General features: G+C 42.5%; 1 protein-coding gene across 1 annotated transcript in view; it reads left to right on the top strand.

Moving 5' to 3' along the window:
• CPNE5 (copine 5) overlaps nt 1–22,018 on the top strand; it is a 170,956-nt gene that overhangs the window by 47,625 nt on the left and 101,313 nt on the right. The window contains exons 3-6 of the mRNA XM_027876615.1: nt 1,110–1,213; nt 4,969–5,008; nt 8,187–8,263; nt 16,815–16,878. Of these exons, the coding sequence (XP_027732416.1) occupies nt 1,110–1,213; nt 4,969–5,008; nt 8,187–8,263; nt 16,815–16,878 (285 nt within the window). The remainder of the gene's footprint in view (nt 1–1,109; nt 1,214–4,968; nt 5,009–8,186; nt 8,264–16,814; nt 16,879–22,018) is intronic.

Raw genomic sequence — 22,018 nt, 5'->3', positions numbered from 1 at the left:
GATCAATAAAATGAGCTGGAGAAGGAAATGGCAAACTGCTCCAGGTATCTTTGCTAAGAAAACCCCAAATGGGGTCACAGAGAATTAGACATGACTGAAAAATGACTGAACAACAATGACAGCAACATCTTCAAGTCCATGAAAAGAGAGTGAGCTTCTGATGTATAATTCCACTCACTAGGTCATGCTATGTTAGGTATTCCGTAGGAGCTAAATCTTTGCAGCCTATAGAGATGTGTTACCCAGTTTCTTCCATTCTCTTGGTGCAGCTCTCTCTAGGATGAACCCTTTTGCAATTTCTGGTGCCAATGACTTGGTCCTGAATTGCTATGAGAAACCCTTCCATTTTCCCAAACAAATTTGCATGACTTGTCCATTTGTTTGATGCTTCTTTGTCCACATATTGTTGGTTGAGTTCATGCCGATGTCACCCGTGGAGAGCCCTTTGATTCTGCTCTTGGATCCTGGCCATTTCAGAGGCTCCATCTGGAGGCAAACAGCTTTCATTTCTGTTTGACAAATCCAACTACATGCATCTGCTGTCAGCCTTTACCAGTGGTCAGTGAAGTGATGTCTGCTTCTTCCCAAAGTATTTCTGTAGAGTTTTTCTTTGTTTGTCATGTGTTCTAAAAATGTCTGCTAGCTCTCTTCCTCCTTTCCAGTGAGAATTTGTTAATCTTGCTGTAGCTGCTTTAAGGGGGATGGGAACTGTGTTTTGTTAATATTTTATGGTTTTTTTTTTTTCAGGATACTTTCCAAATCTCTTATGGTCCATTTTATTATCGTCATCATCAATCATCCGATATCCTCCTTCAGCTCCTCCTCCTTTTTTAATCATTAAAAGAGAGACATAATAGTGCAGTTGATACACAGCCATCTTTAGAGCCAGGAAAACGTGGATTCAAATCTGTCCTTTGACCTTGGGCAAATCATTTAACCTCTCAGGACCCCAGGCAACACTAAGATAACAAGGTGTTGTGCAAAGAAGTTGCCCATCTGCCTCTGTAGATAAAATTCCTCCCTGGAAGCTCCCTACACTGATGAAATCCCAGGCACAGTTTAAAAAAACAGATATTTTCCAGAAGTTGACACTCTGACTTTTCTTACAGTTTGGAAGAACAGAAGTGATTGACAACACACTGAATCCGGACTTTGTGCGCAAATTTATACTGGATTATTTCTTTGAGGAGAAACAGAACATCAGATTCGATCTGTAAGTGTGAGAAACAGTTAGGTCTACTCTGACTGCCGCTCCAGTTTCAGGATCAGCCTTCTGGGGTCTGTGTGTGGGTGTGCATTGGTGTGTTGGATTGTGTGGGTGGGAAGGAACAAAGCAAGGGATAGGGTAGCTAGTGGTCTGATTTGTGGGCAAGCTGGAGATCTCTCCCCACTTCTTGTCTTTTGTGGGTAACCCAAGAGACAGAGTTTCTGGGTAATTAATAATCAGGCTAGATAATGATCAATAAATTGATGGTCAGTGGTTTCTCTTGGTAACCAAAGACCAAGGAGACACTGGATGACTTAAATCTATTTTTGAAAGGGAATACCCTCCTGAGCCTTTAAATGAAGTAGTAAAAGAGAAATAAACCTGGACCCTAGTTTAATAACTGGTTATTAATACAGTAGCAAAATAATAATTTCTCTCAGGGTAGTACTGGAAGGGAAGTACATGGAGAAGGAGGACCTTTTACTTGAGGACATCCGAGGTATCTTGGGAAAAAAGGCTAATAGTCCAAGTGGGATTGCACAGGCCTGTAGCCCTTTCTGCGGGCAAGATCGAGTCTGGTTGATCTAAGCTTTAGAGTTCTGTACTGCAGAAGGGCCTAGCCAGTGGGTTTTTCACACTAAAACAGGCACCAGGATGGTGACCTGCCACCCAGAAGTAAGGGGGTCACCAACCTGCCTAACGAGCTCATATTGAACCAGAAACAGAGCAGGTCAAAGTTTCTGTGCCAGTCAGTAATGGGATTAGCTCATGAGTGGTGATTATACTTCCAGGCTGGGTGAGATAGGGAGACCCAGTGAGAGAGAGAGAGGCAGAGGGACTAGGGCAGGCCATGAGGACTGAGTCCTGGGCTGGTACTAAACAAGATAATGGAATAGCTAAAGAGGAACTTTTGGTCCTCCTAATACAGGGGGAGATATATGTGTGTGTATACATATATGTATGTGTATATATATGTATATGTACATCATACATATATGCCTATCTACATACCTACACACACACACACACACACACACATACATACACATTTGTTATCATAGACTCTCTTGGTCTGGCAAAGCCTATGGATCCCTTTTCAGAACAAGGTTTTTAAATGTTCAAAACAAAAAAGTGGATAGTAAAGGAAACCAATTATATTGAAATAGTTATCAAAATGTATTTTTTAAAAAAGTTTCTGGTCCCCAGGTTAAGAACGCTTGTCCTGATAGAACCTTACTACCTTAGTAGAACTGAGAGGGACAGGAGGGGATGACTCCTAAGCTCTCTCTACTCCTCTCTCCAACATTTTTATATGAGTGAAATCAGATACAAGGAATAAGCAAGGCCGCTAGAGAAGGGGGTTAGAGCAACCGAAGCTAACAGGCTTTGGTGACAGTGGGAAATGTTATAAGCTGATCATATTATGCGTGAAGTTTATGAGAATTTAATCTTTTAAAGACTCCACCAACTGTCTCCTCTCAGAGTCATTGTCTCAAGCTAGATGCCTGGTTCCTTGGCCTGGAAGGGGGTGGTAGAGAGAATGGGGGGACAGGGAGGACCACCTCTCTGGAAGGTGAGGGACCTGGCTGTGTGACTCTGGGTAAATCACTTGACCTCTCTGTTTCTCCCAGGGCAACTCTGTAAGACTCTTAAGTTTCAGAGTAGGTGCCAGTCTGTTTTGATAGAAGAATGCCTTACTGGATGGCCACCTCACTGAAGAGGTCACGGTTCTGGTAAAATTTTTTTAAAAAAAGAGGCATCTGAGGCTATCCTCCATTGGGAATATATGAGCATGTATATAGAGGCATTAGAGGTATCCAAGTTGCCCAGTGCATTGAGCACTGGGCTGGAGTCAGAGAGACCTGAATTCAAATGTGACCTCAGACGCTTACTAGCTGTGTGACCTTGGGCAAGTCACTTAACCACTTGTTTGCCTCAGTTTCCTCATCAGTAAAATGGGGATAATAACAGCACCTGCTTCCTAGGGTTGTTGTGAAGATCAGATGACATAATAATTGTAAAGTGCTTAGCATAGTACCTGGCACATAATAGGTACTATATAAATGTTAGTTATTATTATATGAATATATAGTGAAACCACTCTAGCATCTTTACCAAGAAAACACCAAATGGGGTCTCAAAGAGTTGGACACTACTGAAACAACTAAACAACAACAGTGAATATGTGTGTGTGTGTGTGTGTGTGTGTGTGTATTTATATATATATATATATATGTGGCATATCCAAGGTGCTCCAAAAATCTTAGGGCAGTTTTAAAGTATTTTAAGCTATCATAGCTTAAATCTGCATCAAAACCTTTGGGACTTCCTGTATTACATATATCCATATAATATATATATATTATATATATTTTTGTGCATACACACACACACACACATATATATATAAGGAATATACATGTAGGGAATATATTGGGAACATGTGTAGGGGATATATGTGAAATATATTTGGAATATATGGGGGATATATCTATATACAGGGAATGTATAGTGAATATAAAAGAATATATAGAAAATGTATTAGGGAATATATAAGTTATATAGCAAACATAAAGATGCAAGAGAATAGGCATGCATATGTACACACATACACAAACATTTGCATACACATACAATACATATACATACATACACACATACATACTCCTGCCTCCTAGGTTCTCTTTTCCTTTCCTGTGACTTTTCTGTGCCCTGGGTTTTTATTCTATTTCTGCTCTCCAGCATTAAAGCAGGCACTGATAGGGGGATATCAATACCTGAGAAAGCTTAATGCATTTCCAGCCTCATAAGACATTCATATCCCTTTGACCAGAGGCTAACTGGGGACTGTCAAGTTGGTGTCCTGATGAGGTAGGAAGGTATGCTTCTGAGGAGGGGGTACTTCTCAGAACCTCTGAAAGCAACCCACTAGGGTAGTGGGAGTAGCCAGGTATGGTGGAAAGGACACAGCTCTAGGGCCAAAAGACCTGGTTTTGAATTCTATCCCTGATATTACTTACTGTGTGATGTGGGGCAAATCACCTAAACTTTCTAGGTCTCAATTTCCTAATTTGTAAAATGAGAGTAGACGGCTTCTAACTGTATGATCTGATGTTTTGGTGGGGAATAGAGAGAGACCAAAGGTTAAAAGGGCAGAGGGGGGCTTTGGACCCTAGAGGAAATCATTTAGAGACTGATGAAGGGGCAGCTGGGAAATTGCCTACATGTAGAAATTTAAGGCAAGAAGACTCCTATCAGCCCATTGTCGATGTTTAACATTAAATCAGAAAGAAGAAAAAAAAACCTGTAACATTTTAACAGTGACATTTCAGAGCGGAAGAATGCCTGTGCCTGGTGAGAAGCTAATGAGTTTGTTTCTAGATGGGTACTTTCCAGGGCCAGGATCCAGGGTTTGGTTACAGACAAAGAGAGAAAGAGATGGGTTTCTGGAGATGTGACAGAGGGAGGGGATGCTCTCAAAGGTGTGAGGGAGGGAGTGCAGACTCTTAGAAAAAGGGGAGGAGATTCGGTTTGTTCTCCATCAATCTGGGGCCAGAAGCAAGCATTGGGACATGGAGGGATTGAAGGGAAAGACTGTATCCCGGTGGCCAAAATACCCACTACATAGCAGGAAGGCTCCAAGCGTAGTCTTTGGTCTTTAGAAGGTGGCTGCTTCCTCCAGTGGTCTTCTGAGAGCAGAGCATGGCAAGGTCAAGCTGGGCCTACCATCATTGTTTTTTCTTTGTCTGTGTCCCCTGCAGGTATGATGTTGATTCGAAGAGCCCCGATCTCTCCAAACACGTAAGTATCGGGTTGTTGCTTTGCTGGTTTCTGCAGCGTTTATTGAGTGCCAAGTCCAAACCCTTTATCTTGGCATTCAAGGCCTTCCACGGTCTATGAGAAGGGAAAGGGGAAGAGAACATTTATTAAATACCTACTATGTGCCAGGCACTGTACCAAGTTTGTTGTTGTTGTTCAGTTGTCCCATCTGACTCTCCATGACCCCATTTCGGATTTTCTTGGCAAAGATACTGAAGTGGTTTGCCATTTCCTTCTCCAGACAGATAAGGAAACTGAGGCAAACAGGGTGAAGTAACTTTCCCAGGGTCACCCAATCAGTAAGTGTCTGAGGCCAGATTTAAATTGTACTAAGTTCTTTAATAAATATTATCCCATTTGATCAGCACAACCATGGGAGGTAGGTGTTATTATGATCTCCATATTAGTTAGTGGTGGAAACTGAGGGTAACAGAGTTTAAGTGACTTAACTCAGTGTCATATATCTAGGAAGTGTCTGAGGCTGGATTTGAATTCCAGTCTTCCTGACTCTACGCCCACCACTCTATCCATTGGACCACCAAGTTTCCTAGGTCCAGCTTTGACACACGGTAACCAAGGCAGACTACTTATCTTTCCTGGAACATTTCAAGAGCTTTCCTGCCCCTGTTCTGCTCAAACCATTATCCATACCTGGGACTCCTCTTTCCTTTGTCTCATCTGTAGACTCCCGGTCCCAAAAGGTCTCTACTAGTTGAAATTCTGCCCACCATTCAAGGCTCAGCTCTAATGCCACTTCCTCCATGAAATCTTCAGTGGTATGACAAGGAGTGTCTTTTGTCTCTTTTTATGTCCCCAGTTCCTGGCACATAGTAGGAGCTTGATAAACTTGATTACTGATTGTTATTATTGATTCCTTGATGCATAACTTTGGTTACAGCCCCCTGTCCAAAGTGATTTCTCCCAACTGTCCTTGCATTTCCACTCTTATGTAGCTCTCTCATGCACCAATCTTGTTCCACTTTGTGGGAGGTGACATATGGAAAGTACTCAGCAAATCTTTTTTTTTAAATAATATTTTATTTTTTCCGCACTCAGCAAATCTGAAAGCCAGGAATATGTTGGATCTAGTTTGTGCTGGTTCATGAGAGCCAAGTGTTAAATTCTGAATGTAGCATCAGAAATAGGCAAATGCTACAAAACAGGGCTGGATTTATTATTTTGTTGATTGTCTAGACTTAAGAGAGTGATGGAGGAAATGTTAATAATGCAAATTTAATGGAAAAGTATCATGCATATATAGTTTTTGCAATCAGCTATTAAACATTTACAAGCACACTGCTGCTTAAAGTGCTATATAAATGTTGGCTATTATTATTGTATCATAGCTATTGATTTATGTCTTATCTACCCTACTAGACTAGACTAAACTCACTGAGGCAGGGACCATGTCTTACTTGGTAGCTTTGTGTGCTTTATATAGAGTCATCAGGGCAGCTAGGCGGCACAGTGAAAAGAGCACCGACTCTGAGGTCAGGACGACCTGAGTTCAAATCCAGCCTCAGACCCAAACACTTGACACTTACTAGCTGTGTGACCCTGGGCAAGTCATTTAACCCCAATTGCCTCAAAAAAAAAAAAAAAAAAAAAAAAAGAGTCATCAACTCCTTGCCAGGTACAAACATTTTTCCTCTCCAAAGTATCACTGTTAAAATGTTGTGGGTTAGGGGCAGGTAGGTGGCACAGTGGGTAGACCAGATAGGATCTGAATTCAAATCTGGTCTTAGACACTTAATAGTTATGTGACCTTGGGCAAGTCACTTAATCCTGATTGATTAAAAAAAAAGATTATTAAGGGGCAGCTAGGTGGTGCAGTGGATAGAGCTCTAGTCTTGGGGTCAGGAGGACCTGAGTTCAAATCCGACCTCAGACACTTGACACTTAATAGCTGTGTGACCCTGGGCAAGTCACTTAACCCTGATTGTCTCACCAAAAAAAAAGAGTATTAAAATGTTATGGGTTTTTTCTCTTCTGATTTAATATTAAATATCCATAATGGGAGGCAGCTAGGTGGTACAGTAGATAGAGCATTGGGTCTTCAGTCAGGAGGACTCATCTTCCTGAATTCAAATATGGCCTCAGACACTTACTAGCTATGTGACTCTGGGCAAATCACTTCACCCTGTTTGCCTCAGTTTCCTCATCTGTCAAATGAGCTGGAGAATGAAATGGCAAACCACTCCAGTATCTTTGCCAAGAAAACCCCAATGGGGTCACGAAGAGTCAGATGTGACTGAAAAATGACTCAACAATAACAAATCCACAATGGGGTGACATGAGTCTTCTTGATTTAAATTTCTACCTCTAGGCCTTTCCCCACCTTCCCCCCTCATCAGCCTCTAAATGATCCCTCTAGGATCCAAAGCCTCACTCTCCTATCCTTTGGCCTTGATCACCGGGCTTCTGGGAGGTCACCTAGTCTGATGTATTAACTGGCCTGGGTTTTAATGCCTCTTCTGCCATTTCCATATTATATGGCCTTGGTAAAGCACTTCCCCTTGGGAGCCTCCAGTTCTTTCCTTGTAATGTGAGCACCAGATGACCAGTGGAAAGAGGACTGGCTTTGGAATCAGAATGTCTTGGTTTGACTATATGGCTGTGCTAAAGTGGTTAATCATTTAATCTCTCTTAGACTCGATTTCCCCATCTCATTTTGAGAGGCTTGGACTAGAGGGCCTATAAGGGACCTTCAATAAGGTTCTAAATATACGACACCTTTTACACAGAAGGCCTTTCTACACGTAACAGTAGGGGTAGCTAGATGGCACAGTGGATAGAGTGCCAGGCCTAGAGCCAAGAAGAAGAATTCAAATCTGGCCTCAGATATTTACTAGCTGTGTGAACCTGGGCAAGTCACTTCCCCCTGTTGGCCTCAGTTTACTCAGCTGTAAAATGAGCTAGAGAAGGAAATGGCAAACCACTCTAGTATCTCTGCCAAGAAAACCCCAAATGGAGTCGCAAAGAGTTAAATATGACTGAAATGACTGAATAACAACACATCACAATCCATGCATATGAAATCATAGAATTACAGAGCTAAAAGACATGTTGGCAATGAACTAGCGTCCCAGAAGGGGCTGGAGCTGAGGTCTGGGGGTAGAATTGGCATGTGGATGACAACACTCTTTCTGTGTCCTTATAGGATTTCCTGGGCCAGGCCTTCTGCACTCTGGGAGAGATCGTGGGGTCCCCAGGGAGCCGCCTGGAGAAGCCTCTCACGTAAGTGTGTGGGGAGAGAATGCTGAGCAGCAATGGGTTGCGTGTCTAGATTAATACAGTGTGAATGACTCTTTTGCCAGCGTGGTGCCTTGCACAAAGTAGGCATTTAATAAACGTTTGAGTTTTATTTTGACTCATTAGTAAGTTGAGTTGGGGTGATCATGAACTTATTGGGTATTTAGGCAAAGTTTAATTGCTAAGTTTAATCCTGACAACCAACACTTCTCATAGTCCTCTACAGAGCCTTGAAGATAACCAGATACCCAGACACTCCTCAGATAACCAGATTCACTAAGGGGTAGTACTAAAAACTATTTATGTCGAGGGTGGGAATGGAGAAGGTGGCATTAGCTGTAGACTCCCTCTGCAACTGTCCTGCCTAGAATGAATGAATGAATGAATGAAAAAGCATTTAAGTGCTTATTATGTGCTACGTACTTTGCTAAAGATAAAGGATACAAATAGGAAAAAAAAGAGATAGTATCAGCGGTCAGGGGCTCATACACTAATCTGGGGAGACAGTACATAAAAGAAAGTTCAGCCACCGGACAGATGGAAAAGCCTTGGTATCCTTAGGGTACAGTCATTAAGACCCAGAGGTCTTTGGGTTACTTAAGTAGTTAAATGATCTAAGTTACTTAACAGTGCTGGGGTATTGCAGAGAATAGATGGTAAGAACTGGAGGAGGGGCAGCTAGGTGGCACAGTGGGTAGAGCACTGGCACTGGAGTCAGAAGGACCTGAGTTCAAATTCGGCCTCAGACACTTGACACTTACTAGCTGTGTGACCCTGAGCAAGTCACTTAACCCCATTGCCTAGCAAAAAAAAAAAAAAAAAAAGAACTGGAGGATCTTAGAGTCATTGGCAGTGTAGATGGTGAAGCTTTGTAGCCCTCCTTTTCATTAGGAAAAAAATGGAGTTCTTGATTCCCATCTCAGCCAAGCCGTGTGAGGGTTAAGCATTTGAGGAGGAGGGAAAAGGCAAAGGGTTAGAGCCATATGGGTTCTGAGAATGTCTAGGGCTTCGGAAAGGGTTGAGGGGAGTGGGCAAATAGGATAGGGTGTCTCTTCTTACCATCTGGCTATCCCAGATTGGTTCTGGGATAGCCTGGGCCAGCAGAGAGGTGGAGAGGAGCAGAGTTTTCCCTATGGGTGAAAGCCCAGAGCTGAGGAAGGGCTTTTTTCCCTCAAGCATGCTGTGGGATATATACATTAGTCAATCCCTCAATCAGCAAACATTTATTAAGTGCCAACTATGTGCCAGGCATTATATATCCTAAATAAGTAGATTACAAAGACAAGTGAAAAAATGCTTGCCCTCCAGGATCTTACAATCTAATGGAGAGGTAAAATGTATACATATACAGAATACAGTTATCCCTTCCACATTGTGGGGGTTTGGGGGACGGTGCCCCCTGCAATCTAGAAAATCTGCATAAAATTTTTTGGCCCTCCCTTTGTACCAGAGAAGAAGTCTGAATTATTATGGTATTAAAAGATAAAATATGTTGATATTATATATTACTATACATATATTTTATGTATTTCTGAGTTTCTAAACTTCTTCTGTGTCATCTGTAGCTTCTGCAAAACCCCTCAAATTCCCACTTAATTTCTTATGCTGAACCCCAATGTATTGGGGAAAGTCGAGATGTGGAAGGGATAACTGTATATACTAAATTAAGTCAGGGTTGTTTGGGGAGGGGGCATATTAGCAAAGGATGGGGATTAATTCCAACTCATTAGCATACTTCATCTTTGGATCCCTTCCAGCATCACTGGGCTGAAGATTGAGAGCAGAATTGAGGTCTACTTTAGCCCACCCCTCCACCTTCCTCTAGATTCCAGCTTCCCTCTAATTTTTCTTTGTTCTTCCCCTTTTCCAAGGATATTTCCTCTGTTGATTTAGTAACTGTAACTGTAGCCCCAGATACCCAATAAACCCTTGAATGCTGCCACATTCCCTACCAAGCAAGAGTTGGGGAAAGAACAGGACTTTCAAAAGTTTCCAGGTGTATTGTCAGACTTTATATCCGTGACCCTAAGCTGGTACTTACCCAGGACTATGACTCCAACGCCTTGACCACTGCAATGTGGGGGGACATAAAAGAAATATAAGACACAAATCCTTGTCTAAGAACTTTTAGTTTAATGAGAAAGGCAAAACCAAAGCAGAGGAAAAAAAAAGAAACGTACATAATTTTGTTGTATATTTGAAAGGAATAGCAAATTGTGCATAGTAGATTTGCAGTTACATGTACAATCATCTTTTTTATTGTACTATTTTTTTTTATTTGTTTTTGTTTTGGACAATCAGGGTTAAGTGACTTGCCCAGGGTCACACAGTTAGTAAGTGTCTGAGGCCATTTTGAACTCAGGTCCTGTTGACTCTAGGGCCAGTGCTCTCTCCACTGTGCCACCTAGCTGCCCCTATTGTACTATGTTATAGAAATGTTTGTTTTAATTAATTATTAATTAATACATAAATATGTATTAATGTAATAGAAAGGGGGAGAAACTAAAGCAGAGGTACATGAAGAAGGAACCAATACCTGGTGAGGTCCTAGTTTTAAGAGGAACAGGAAAGAGAAGAGAAGGAACAGCATGGGAAGCAGTAGCCAGGGTAGGCTTCATGGAGGATCTGGGATTTCCCGTGGAAATCCCAGATTTTGAACGATCATAGATCATATATACAGCACTGGAGGACACCTTAGAAATCACCTAGTTGGAAAATATATGTTTATGTATATATGTATGTATGTGTATATATGTATATGTGTATACCTATATCTATATAGAAATATATCCACGCTTAATTGTAGCCTTCTAGGGGTGGGGGGAGAGAAAGGGAAAAAAAAGAACAAGGTAAATGTGCACAGCAGAGAACAAAAGAAAAGCTACAAAGAAGCAAAGAAAAGATGGATAGCTCTCAACAGAACACGTGTATTTATTACATAGTCTTTCTTGAAATGGGAAGTTATTGCTATTCATTTTGAATCCTCTTACATTCTGCTGTGCACATGACTTTTTTTTTGTTTCTTATTTTGTATTTAAGTTTTAATATTTAAATTTATAATGTTTCTTTTTCTTTTCTTATTGTGTATTTAAGTTTTAGAAAAAATAAAATTTAAAAAAAAAAAAAAAGAAATCACCTAGTTTAACCCTCTGATTTTATAAACAAGAAAATCAAGGTCCAGAAAAGGGCAGTCATTTACTGAAGGTCACACAGCAAATGGCATAACCTGGATTGGGGGCCTGTCCTCTAAGCCAAATTCCATGGTCTTTATAATAGACTAGGCTGCCTCATATACTGTGTATATATATGTGTAGTTTTAGTCTTTCCTCATCTGCCAGCCCCTTCCTCCCTGCCCCAGAGGCATTAAAGAGGGAAAAGGGTGGCAGGAAGAGAAAAGAGAGAAGGAAGATAATACACAGGATGACTGACAGCTCCTTAGTCAGAGAATAATAGCTGTCTTCCCAACCACGTCAGGAGTCGGGAGCTGTAGGTGGTAGGGGTTAGGAGTAGGTGATAGGACTGGGGAAAGCTGTGCTCCTAGAGAACTAGGGGAGTTGGGGGTGGGCTCCTGGGAGTCAGTTTGGTCACCTACTGGGAAATCTCAGCTTCCTCTGTGCCACCCAGCTGGTGGTAAAAACGTGGGTGGCATCTGTGTCTTTGTCTGAGTGCGGGGGCGGCAGTTTCTAGGTCACTTGTCTGCCTAGAGAAACCGGCCTGATGGACAGAAAGACTCAGGAAGGTCAGAAGGGGCTTCCTCTCTCTGATTTCCTCTGAGACAGGCGAAGCGACTCCCTTGGGGGATAGAGGCCTCTCTGATCTATATCTGCAGCCGGTCCTCTCCAGAGGGGCTGGGTGGGGATGCAGAATACTGATTATTCCATTTGTCATTGAGTGTTTGGGGGATCTTTGAGAAGCTGGATGCCTGCAGACCCGTAGCAAAAAACGGAGGGGATCAGGGAGATTGGGAAAGAAGCGTGATGGCTTAGTGTCAGGATGATGCAATGAGGAGAGCCCTGGATTTGGGAATTGAGAGACCTAGGTTCTAGTCCTGGGTCCGCTGATAGCTAGCTGATAAGTGGTTTTAGGCAAGTGAGTTCCTCTTTCTTGGCCTCATTTTCCTCATCTATAAAATGAAAGATTTGAATTAGGTGATTTCCAACATCTCCTATACTGTGGTTTGGTGACTACATCATTCCATTCCTACTGAGGTGTCCAGGCCTATGCTACAGGAGAAACAGATGATGCAGAACTGGAAAAGACATACAGATACTATTTAATCAAATGATCTCACTTTACAAAGATCAGAGAAGGGAAATGATCTTCTCAAGGTCTATGGACTGACTCATTTGGAGAGATATACATGATCATAGATTCCATATGCTTAATTGGGAAATCAAATCCCATTTCCTTTCCAAAGCCTCTCTTAATTGTCCCCAACCAGCCAGCATCTCTCCTTCCCTACTGATCTTGGTACTTTTCTTATAGGGAGATAAACCATTTATTATGCACTTACTGGGGTCCAGGTGCTGTGCTAAGGCATTGAAGATGCAGATACAAGGAAGCAATACAGTTCCTGCCTTCAAGGAGCTTATATTCAAACAGGGGAAGATAGCACAAAGAGGTGCTGGAAAACTGGGGTGGGGGCGTGTAAATGGAGCCATGTTAATGGGGCCATGTTGAGGAGACTGCAGGATGTGGGGTGGAGGCCTGAGACCTGCCAAGAAGAGGCAAAAAGTTCACTTGTCAGAGCTGTGGAAATCAGAGGGAGAATCATCCACTTTTTTATTCACAGCATACTTTCTGCATTTTTGGTGATTACATTTCTTAATTCCTTTTTTAGACCATGATGTTCTTAAGATCAGGTTCTGTATGTTTCTTTTATTTCCTCCCAGTGCTTTAAACATAGTGGGCAATCAATAAATGTTGAATGAATGAGCAAGTGGATGAATTAAAATAAACAGTATCAAAATATATGGTGTAGACCAATGGTACCAAACTCAAATAGAAACAAGTTCACTAAACCATACATAAGGATCCCTGCAGGCTCCATATTGACTTAGACAACCATATATTACCATTATTTATGTTCTCTTGTATTTTTATTAATCTTGTTAAATATCTCCCAATTACATTTTAATTTAAATTACATTCATGGGGCAGCTAAGCTAGTTTGAACTTGAATTCAAATCTGGCCTCAGACACTTACTAGCTCTGTGAACCTGGGCAAGTCACTTAAATCTCAATTTGCCTCAGTTTCCTCATTTGTAAAATGAGGGCAATAATATATTTTTTAAAAATTTGTGATTCTGTAGCAAGTCTGAGGAGGGCAGTGGTGCCATTAGTAAAAATGAGGAAATTGGGAATGGGGATGGTTTTAGGGGAAAGCTCAATTGGAGTTGAGAAATATTGAGTCCAATAGGGATGACGACAGCTCACACCTGACCAGGCTGTGAAGATAAAAGGAAATAACATATGGAAAGTGCTTTATAAATGTTAAAGTGCTATAAAAATGCTTTTGTTGTCATTCAATTGTTTCAGTTGTGTCTGACTCTTCCTGACTCCATTTGGGTTTTTTTCGGCAAAGATACTGGATTGGTTTGCCATTTCCTTCTGCAGCTCATTTTACAGTTGAGGAAACTGAGGCAAGCAGGGTTAAGTGACTTGCTCAGGGTCACACAGCTAGTAAGTGTCTGAAGCTGGATTTGAACTTAGGAAGATGAGTCTTCCTGACTCTAGGTCTGGCACTCTACCCACTGCACCACCCAGCTGCCCATATAACCACTACCTCATATTATTATTATCCTCCAAGATTGTTGTGAGGCTCAAATGAGATAGTAATTATAAAGCATTTAGCAGAGTGCCTGGCACAGAGTAAGCATGATATAAACGTTAGTCATTATTATTATTCACTTGGGAGTGGTAGTATTGGTTCACTTGGGAGTGTACAGCTTCTGTTTAGGACTTAAATAGCCCTAGTCCCAGATATCCAGTGAGCCCTTGAATAGCCACTTCCCTATGAAGCAAGGGTTGGTGAGAGAATAGGGGAGGAGATCTTATAGCTTCCAAGAAATGTGTTGTCAGACTTAAGTCCATGGACTGAAGCTGTACTTAGCCAGGACTATATCTCTGACCCCATGACCACTGTAATGTGAGGGGAGGGGTAGAGGGGGTCATGAAAGAAATAAAAGAAGAACCCTTGTCCTTCAATGAACTTTTAGTTTAATGAGGAAGGCAAAACTAAAGCAAGTGGTATGTGAAACAAAGGTAAGGGACTGGTTGAAAGAGCAATAGGACAGAAAAGGGAGAACATGGCATGGAAAAGCATGGGATGGGGCTGCATGTTGGACTCCTCTGGTTTAGACAATAACTGCCAAGCCCGGTCAGGAAGGGGACAGGGCTGTTCATCAGTCTGCTTCTCACTCTTTGCCTTGCTGTCTCTTTCTCTGTCTCTGTGCCTCTGTCCATCTGTCTTTCTCCACCAGGATAGGAACTTTCAGCTTGAATGCTAGGACTGGCAAACACATTCCATCAGTGTCAAATGGGTAAGGTCAAAGACTCCTTCTTCCCCTGAGATATCAGCCTTACGGAAGCCTGGGGAGGGCCAAGATAGCTCTTAGTAGGCCAGATATGAATCCGCAATGTGACCCCATGCAGGCCCAGGCTTGCTCAGGGGTGTAGAGCTGGTCCCTGCCCCAAGACACCCATTGAGGAAGGGTTCAAGAGCTCTGTATAAATTATAGGTGGAAATTTTCCTAGAGCACCTGTTCTCAAATAGATACCCCTGGGGGTGGTGTATAAGGCCAAAACTATATTCATAACGATGCTAAGATGTTTTAATTTCCAATATGGTAAGTACCGATAGATATAACCCACATAAACAAAAGCTTTTTGTGGGATTCTTCAATAATTTTTTTGAGAGGTAATTAGAGTTAAGTGACTTGCCCAGGGTCACACAGCTAGCAAGTATTTGAGGCCAGATTTCAATTCAGGTCCTCCTGACTCCAGGACAAGTGCACCACCTAGCTGCCCCAGTTCTCCAATAATTTTTAAAGGGTCTAAGATCAAAAAGTGTGATAACTGCTATCTTAGAGTAACCTTTGGATTGGGGTGATCGATCTTTTGGCTCAGGCCAAAAAGATTAGATCCTGCCCATGAGGACTCAAAGTCAGGGAGCCTTGGGCCACAGATAATAACTTGGGTCACAGTTTACTTTTTCCTCACTTTTAACCATTCCAAGATGAGAACCAATATCCCCATTCTTACCCACCTTGGGTCCATGACTTACTCCTTAACTCCCCTCCCTCTCTGGTAGAAAAAGTACGATCTGAGTGGCTCTGAGTGGAGTAAGTCAAAGGAGTGTTAATTTTTGGTTTTTATGGGGGGATGGAGGTAATAGGATAATGTCAGCTGGGGACCTCCAATAAAGTCCTGCTCCAATACCTTACCATGACTTGGAGGCAATGCTTGGTTCTTCAAATGTCTGTTGGGGTGAGCTGTAGTAGGTCTTATGAACCTGCAAACACTGAATATGGAGCTGTTGATGATCTGTGGCTATTCTTTGAAGGCCAGCATAGATAATATGGTAGGGCTTCATCACCAGAAGGTTGGCCTTCACCAGGTAAAGGAAGACCTGATACGAAGTTGCAGTCTGCAATGGTGTATGTATGACAATGAAGCTATAGAAATTACATGCACATGGAAGGTCTAATTGGCCTTCAGGGTATTTTTCCCTTCAGAAGAGATCTTTGGATGAAAAATATGAGAACCACTGGCTTTATGAGAACCACAAGAGCCTTGTGCAGGCAGCCCTCCCTGAAAAGTCTACGAGGAAGAGGGGGAGGTTAGGTAGGGAAATACAGTTAAGTTCTGCAGGGGGAAAAGAAGTCAACTCTAGGCTTTGTCTGTGAGTAGTCATTTCAAGGCAGTTAGGTGGTGCAGTGGATGGAGCCTGGGCCTGGAGTCAGGAAGACCTGAGTTCAAATCTGGTCTCAGATACTTACTAGCTGTGTGACCCTGGCAAGTCATTTCACTCTATTTGCCTCAGTTTCCTTATATGTAAAATGAGCTGGAGAAGGAAATGGCAAACCACTCCAGTGTCTTTGATAAGAAAATCCCAAACTGGGTCAGATACAACTGAAATAATTTTTATTAGGACCGAACAACAACAAAAGTCTCTTCTAAAAGACTCGGTGGGGAGAGGGTGTTGGATTTGGAGTCAGGGAGACCTGAGTTCAAGTTCCGCCTGTCCCTTAAATCGCTTAACGTCTCTGTGCCTCAGACAATCCTCTGGGTTACTCAGGGCTTTTTTGCTGCTGCTGGCAGGGGAAAAATCTGAGCTGAGGAAATCCCAGATCTGGGATGTAGTGAGTCCCCTCTGGTTTACACGTTTCCTGAATGTTCCAGGATGCTTCTTTCTGTGGGCTTAAGGCTGGTCTGCGGATGGTGCCGGGGCTGAGGAAGGGGAGTGGTGGGAAAGGAAGGGGCTGCCTTGGTTGTGGGTGTCCATTGTCTAATGCTGGCTCTCTCCCTTTCCCAGCGGGGTCCCTGGGAAGAAGTGTGGTACCATTATCTTGTCAGTGGAGGAGCTGAGCAACTGCAGGGTGAGTGATATGGGGAAGGGAGGGGAGATCCCTCTGGGCCAGCTGATGCCAGAGAAGCTGAATGAAGCCAGGTAGGCCTTCCATGGAGCAGCAAGGCCACCAGGGTTCTTGGGGGCAGGGATAGGAGAGCAAACCCCCTCATTCCAACTTGGACTGCGTGTCACATTTTCTGAAACAAAATTTGTCCGTGCTGTCAACAACACAGGAGGGCAAATCTGCCTTTTCTGTCTTAGCATCTGTCCAAGAAAGAGTTTCTTGGGGGTTGGGGGTACAGCCTCCTTGAGGGCAGGAAACAGTCTCTTAATTAACATTTTTTTCCTCTCTCTCAATGTCTAACATGGGGTTTTGCGATCAATTAGTCAATGGACCAGCAATTATTAAACACCTGTGATTGTGATAGATGCTAGGATACGAAGACAAAAAAGAAATAACAAAATTATAAATTATATATATAAAATTATAAAAATAACATAAAAATAAAGAAATAAAAAAGAAATCTGTCCTTTAGGAACTTACATTCTATCTTCCTACTACATACAGTAGATGCTTAATAAATGCTTGGTATTTTTTTTTTTAATCTCATGTATAGCTTCCAGGTAGGAAACTGATGTTGGATTTGGAGAAACAGGAGTGTTTTCGCTCCTGTGTGTGTGTGTGTGTGTGTGTGTGTTTTGGGTGGAAACACTCTCTCATTCTATCCAGTCTTTCAATCTAGCATAAGCCATGCAGACAGAAGGAGATAGTAACAAAGGAGGGGTGGGGAACCTGCAGCCTCGAGGCCACATGTGGCCTCCAGGCCACAGGTTCCCCACCCCTGGAATAGACAAAGGTTTCAGGTGAGATTGGCTAGAAAAAGGCTCTGCAGGATGATCCTGATTTTGTGTTATGGAAGTGGGACCCCGTGTTTGAGTTGATATGACCTGGAGGAGAGGTGTGAGGGGCAAGATGGGTGGGGTAGTAGGAGAAGTAGATTGAAATTGGAAACTGGGATTTCCAAGGAATGGTCTCAGCCCACTGATAATGGTAGCAGGAGAATGAAGGAAGGAGGAGTAGGAGAGGGAAGAAGTAACCAGTCTAGGCTTCCTAGCTTTGCTTTGGAGAAGTAATTGGAGTCAGGATATTTGCACATAAATCCCAGCTCTGACACTGCGTAGCTGGTGACTGATGCCCTCTGTTTCCTCCTCAGTAAAATGGGTTCAATAATACCTGCACTGCTGACCTCACCAGGTTGTTGTGAGGATGTAAATTGCTCTGTAAACCTTATAGTGCTATATAAATGTTATCTATTGTTGATAATAATGATAATAAACCTTAAAATACCATAAACATGTTACCAATTATTTATGTTCTGTACCATTTATAAAGCACTGTGCTAGGTGCTGTGGGGGAATTTAAAAAGAGAGAAGTGTAGTCAGAAAAACGTGTGCTGGATTTGCTGGTAGAGGACCTGGGTTCAGATCCTGGCTCTGCCACTTACTAGCTGTGTGACCTTAGAAAAGTTGCTTCACTTTTCTGGGCCTCAGTCCCTCTGTAAAGTAAAGGACAAAGGGGAGGGAAGGGAGTAAGTATGAAGTGAATATTTACTATGTGTCAGGCCCTATGCTAAATGCTTTACAAATATTATCTCGTTTGATCCTCACAACAATCCTGAGAGGTAGGTACTGTTATTATCCCCATTTTACAGTTGAGGAAACTGAGGCAAACAGAGGTTAAGTGATTTGCCCAAGGTCAAACAGCTAGTAACTGCCAGATTTGAATTCATGTCTTTCTGACTCCAGGCCTGAGGCTCTATCCACTACACCACCTAGCTGACCACCTGGCACATAGTAAGTGCTTAATAAATGTTTATTGATTGATTATAAAGAAAGAAGAAATGGCTTCCCCACAGACACAGGCACAAAGTAGCAGAACTGGGTTTTAAATCCCAGGTCTTCTGACTTCAAATAAAATGCCATTTCTGCTATCATATACCACTTCTCCTTATTTTAAATTTTAAGGGTCCTCTTTACCTCCAGGTCTAGTATTCCAAACCTGAATGGCAGATAAACAACTCATCTCTGGGCCATTTCTGACAAATTCAGGCTGTAGTTTTTATTCATGTCAGATATAAATCCTTCTTCAATATCTCCCGGCACGGAGGTCACCCTTGGTTCTTGAAGGCTACGATAATCGTGTATGATAAACTTATGAGTGTGTAGCAGATCTTGTCAAAAAATTGTAATAATATATATGAGCACCATTAAAAAACTTTTTTGGCTTTTCCCTACCCTATCCATTATAATTTTACAGATCAGTTCTCTGGGACCTTCCCCCAAAGCTGTCAATTTTCCAGACTGCAAAGGCCTAATTTTTTTCTCTTCTCAACTGGCAGCCAGTTTTCCCCTCCCCACTACTCATCAACCCCTCCCCTCCAATCTCCTTGATTCTTTCAACTCTTCTTGTATAGTTCCATTAGTTCTTTTTTATCCTAAAACACTTTCAAGGAAAGGAGATTGAATCTTGGCACCTGACTGAATTAAAGTAATTGTATTTGAATGGCTTCTTTTATGTCGTATTGGTGAAACATAAAGGGGCAGACTTCCAAAGAGGCATCAGGGCTCTGCCAAAAGGAGCATTTCCTGATCACATGAATAAATTCCACCCCAAATGGAGAAAACTACACCTGATATAAGAGGAGAGAGAGAAACAGAGTAAGAGGGTAGAGACAGAGATAGAGACAGAAAGATGGAGACCGAAGAAGCAGAGATGCATATAGAGACAAAGAGGGACGAGGAGAGAAGGGGGTGGCATAGAGAGAGACAGAGAAAGAGGCAGAGACAGAGAGACAAAGAGAGCAAGAAAGACGGAGGGAGAGAGGGAAGGAGGGAGGGAGAGAGAGAGACAGAGACAGAGACAAAGAGAACAAGAAACAAGGAAGGAGGGACGTGAGAGGGAGGGAGGGAAAGAGAGAGAGAGAGAGAGAGAGAGAGAGAGAGAGATAGGTAGAAAGATAAAGACAGAGTTAAAGAGATAAAGTCAGAGACACAGAAAGAGACAGACAAAAGCAGGGAGATAAGCAGACAGATTCAGAAAAAAGAGAGACACAGATATAGAGACAGAGGGCCGAGGAGGGAGAGACAGAGACAGAGACACTGAGAAAAAGAAAAAGAAATAGGGACAAAGAAAAGTCAAAAGTTTTTTAATGGTACTCATATATATTATTACAATTTTTGAGAAGATCTACTAGACACTCATAAGTTTGTCATATTGTAGCCTTCAAGAGCCAAGGGTGACCTCCATGCCGGGAGATATTGAAGAAGGATTTATTTCTGACATGAATAAGAACTACAGCCTGAATTTGCCAGAAATGGCCAGTGATGAGCTGTTTATCTGCCATTCATGTTACCCCCTTCTCTGCTGGCGCCTCTTTGTCTTTATATTGGACGTGACTGAAGTGATTGAACAACAACAACAAAGAGAGAGACCTCTAGAAGTACAATGATAGGGAGCTCTCTGGACAATCAACAAGAAATAAACAAAGGGCTTCTCAGGGACCACCTATTGGATGTCATACAGAAAGTAATCCAGCAGAGAGAAGCCATTTTATGGAAAGCATTACCACTGGACATATTGCTATGAGTAATAAGAGTCAGTCACAGAGCCCAACCATCCCACCACCACCTAAAGATGGATATAAAGAGACTATTCATAGTTACCCTCGATTTTATTGCATCTTTAATTACAAACCAGTTTTTTAAAGACCCAAATCCCAAGGATTAGTGAATGATCTAAAGTATTTAAACTAAGATGCAATGATAGATCAGAGATTTGAGTAATACATGTGATACAAATGTTAAACAATAATTATTTAAGTAGCTTGAATAACATTCTTTGGCTGATGCTTTATGAATAAACTCTAAACTGAAACTTGAAAAACAAACAAATAAACCCTCCCCCCAAAACAAACATTTATTAAGGACCTACTGTGTGCCAGGTACTGAGCTAAGTGCCGGGGACACAAAGAAAGGCAAAAAACATCCCCTATTATCAAGGAGCTCGCAGTCTGATGGAGGAGACAGTAACAAACATCTGTGCATAAACAAGATATAGACAGGACAAATTGAGGGTAGTCTTAGAGAGAAGGCACCAGCATTAAGAGTGATAGGAAGGGGCAGCTAATTGGCACAGTGGATAGAGCACTGGTCCTGGAGTGAGGAGGACCTGACTTCAAGTCTGGCCTCAGACACTTACTAGCTGTGTGACCCTGGGTAAGTCACTTCACCCCAATTGCCTCAGGAAAAAAGGGTGATAGGAAAAGGCTTCTATAACACTTATGCTTTCCTTTAAATGACCTTGTCATGTAAATATTGCTATTGCCATTTTACAGAAGAGGAAACTGAGACTCAGAAAGCTTGAATAAGTTGCCCAGAGTCACTAGGCTATGTGTGTCAGAGTTGGGATTCAAACCTATGTCTCTCCTGTTTATAAATCCAGTGCTTCTGGTCACACAATACCTCTCTGGAAGCCTCTAGAATGCAAATTTCACTTGGGTGGCCTGGGTTGTGGAGAGGGGCATGGGCGAATTGCAGGTTGGATTCTAGGGCAGAGAGGAGCATGGGCAAATTGCAGGTTGGATTCTAGGGCAGAGAGGGGCATGGGCAAATTTCAGGTTAGGTTCCAGGGCAGAGAGGAGCATGGGCAAATTGCAGGTTGGGTTCTGGGCAGAGGTGTAACAAGGGTGAAGCAACTGAGCACTTGGTCTTGGGCACTCAAAGCTGAGGGGCACAGAAAAATGCATAGACCATGCAGCTACTATTTCAAGAAGTCATACCATTATATTCTTGCCTAACTCATCATGGTGTTCTCCTAGGATATAGTTTTACTGCCCTTCTGCAAGCGCCCAAGGGTCTTGTTCTCAAACCAGAGGCATCTGGGCTTAATCTCTTCTGGGGTTGCAGGCTCAAAGGTTTGGTGCAGTCTTCCTTGGTGGTGACTCCAACTGCTCCTTGGCTTCGGGCTCTGCCAAGGCCATCAGGTTGGCCTCGTTGAAAATTTATAGAGAGAGGCTGCTTCCCTGGGACGGGACCCCAGGTCTTCCCCTATACACACCTCCTTCCTCCACCCTCTTAGCTTGCCTAAGGTGCCACGGGAGGTAGAGCGC

This window comes from Vombatus ursinus, unplaced genomic scaffold (genome assembly GCF_900497805.2).
Source record: "Vombatus ursinus unplaced genomic scaffold, bare-nosed wombat genome assembly UNPS02014811.1, whole genome shotgun sequence".
NCBI classification, from domain to species: Eukaryota; Metazoa; Chordata; class Mammalia; order Diprotodontia; family Vombatidae; genus Vombatus; species Vombatus ursinus.
Note: the sequence above shows the minus strand (reverse complement) of the source record. Positions and strands in the feature narration are given on the sequence as shown.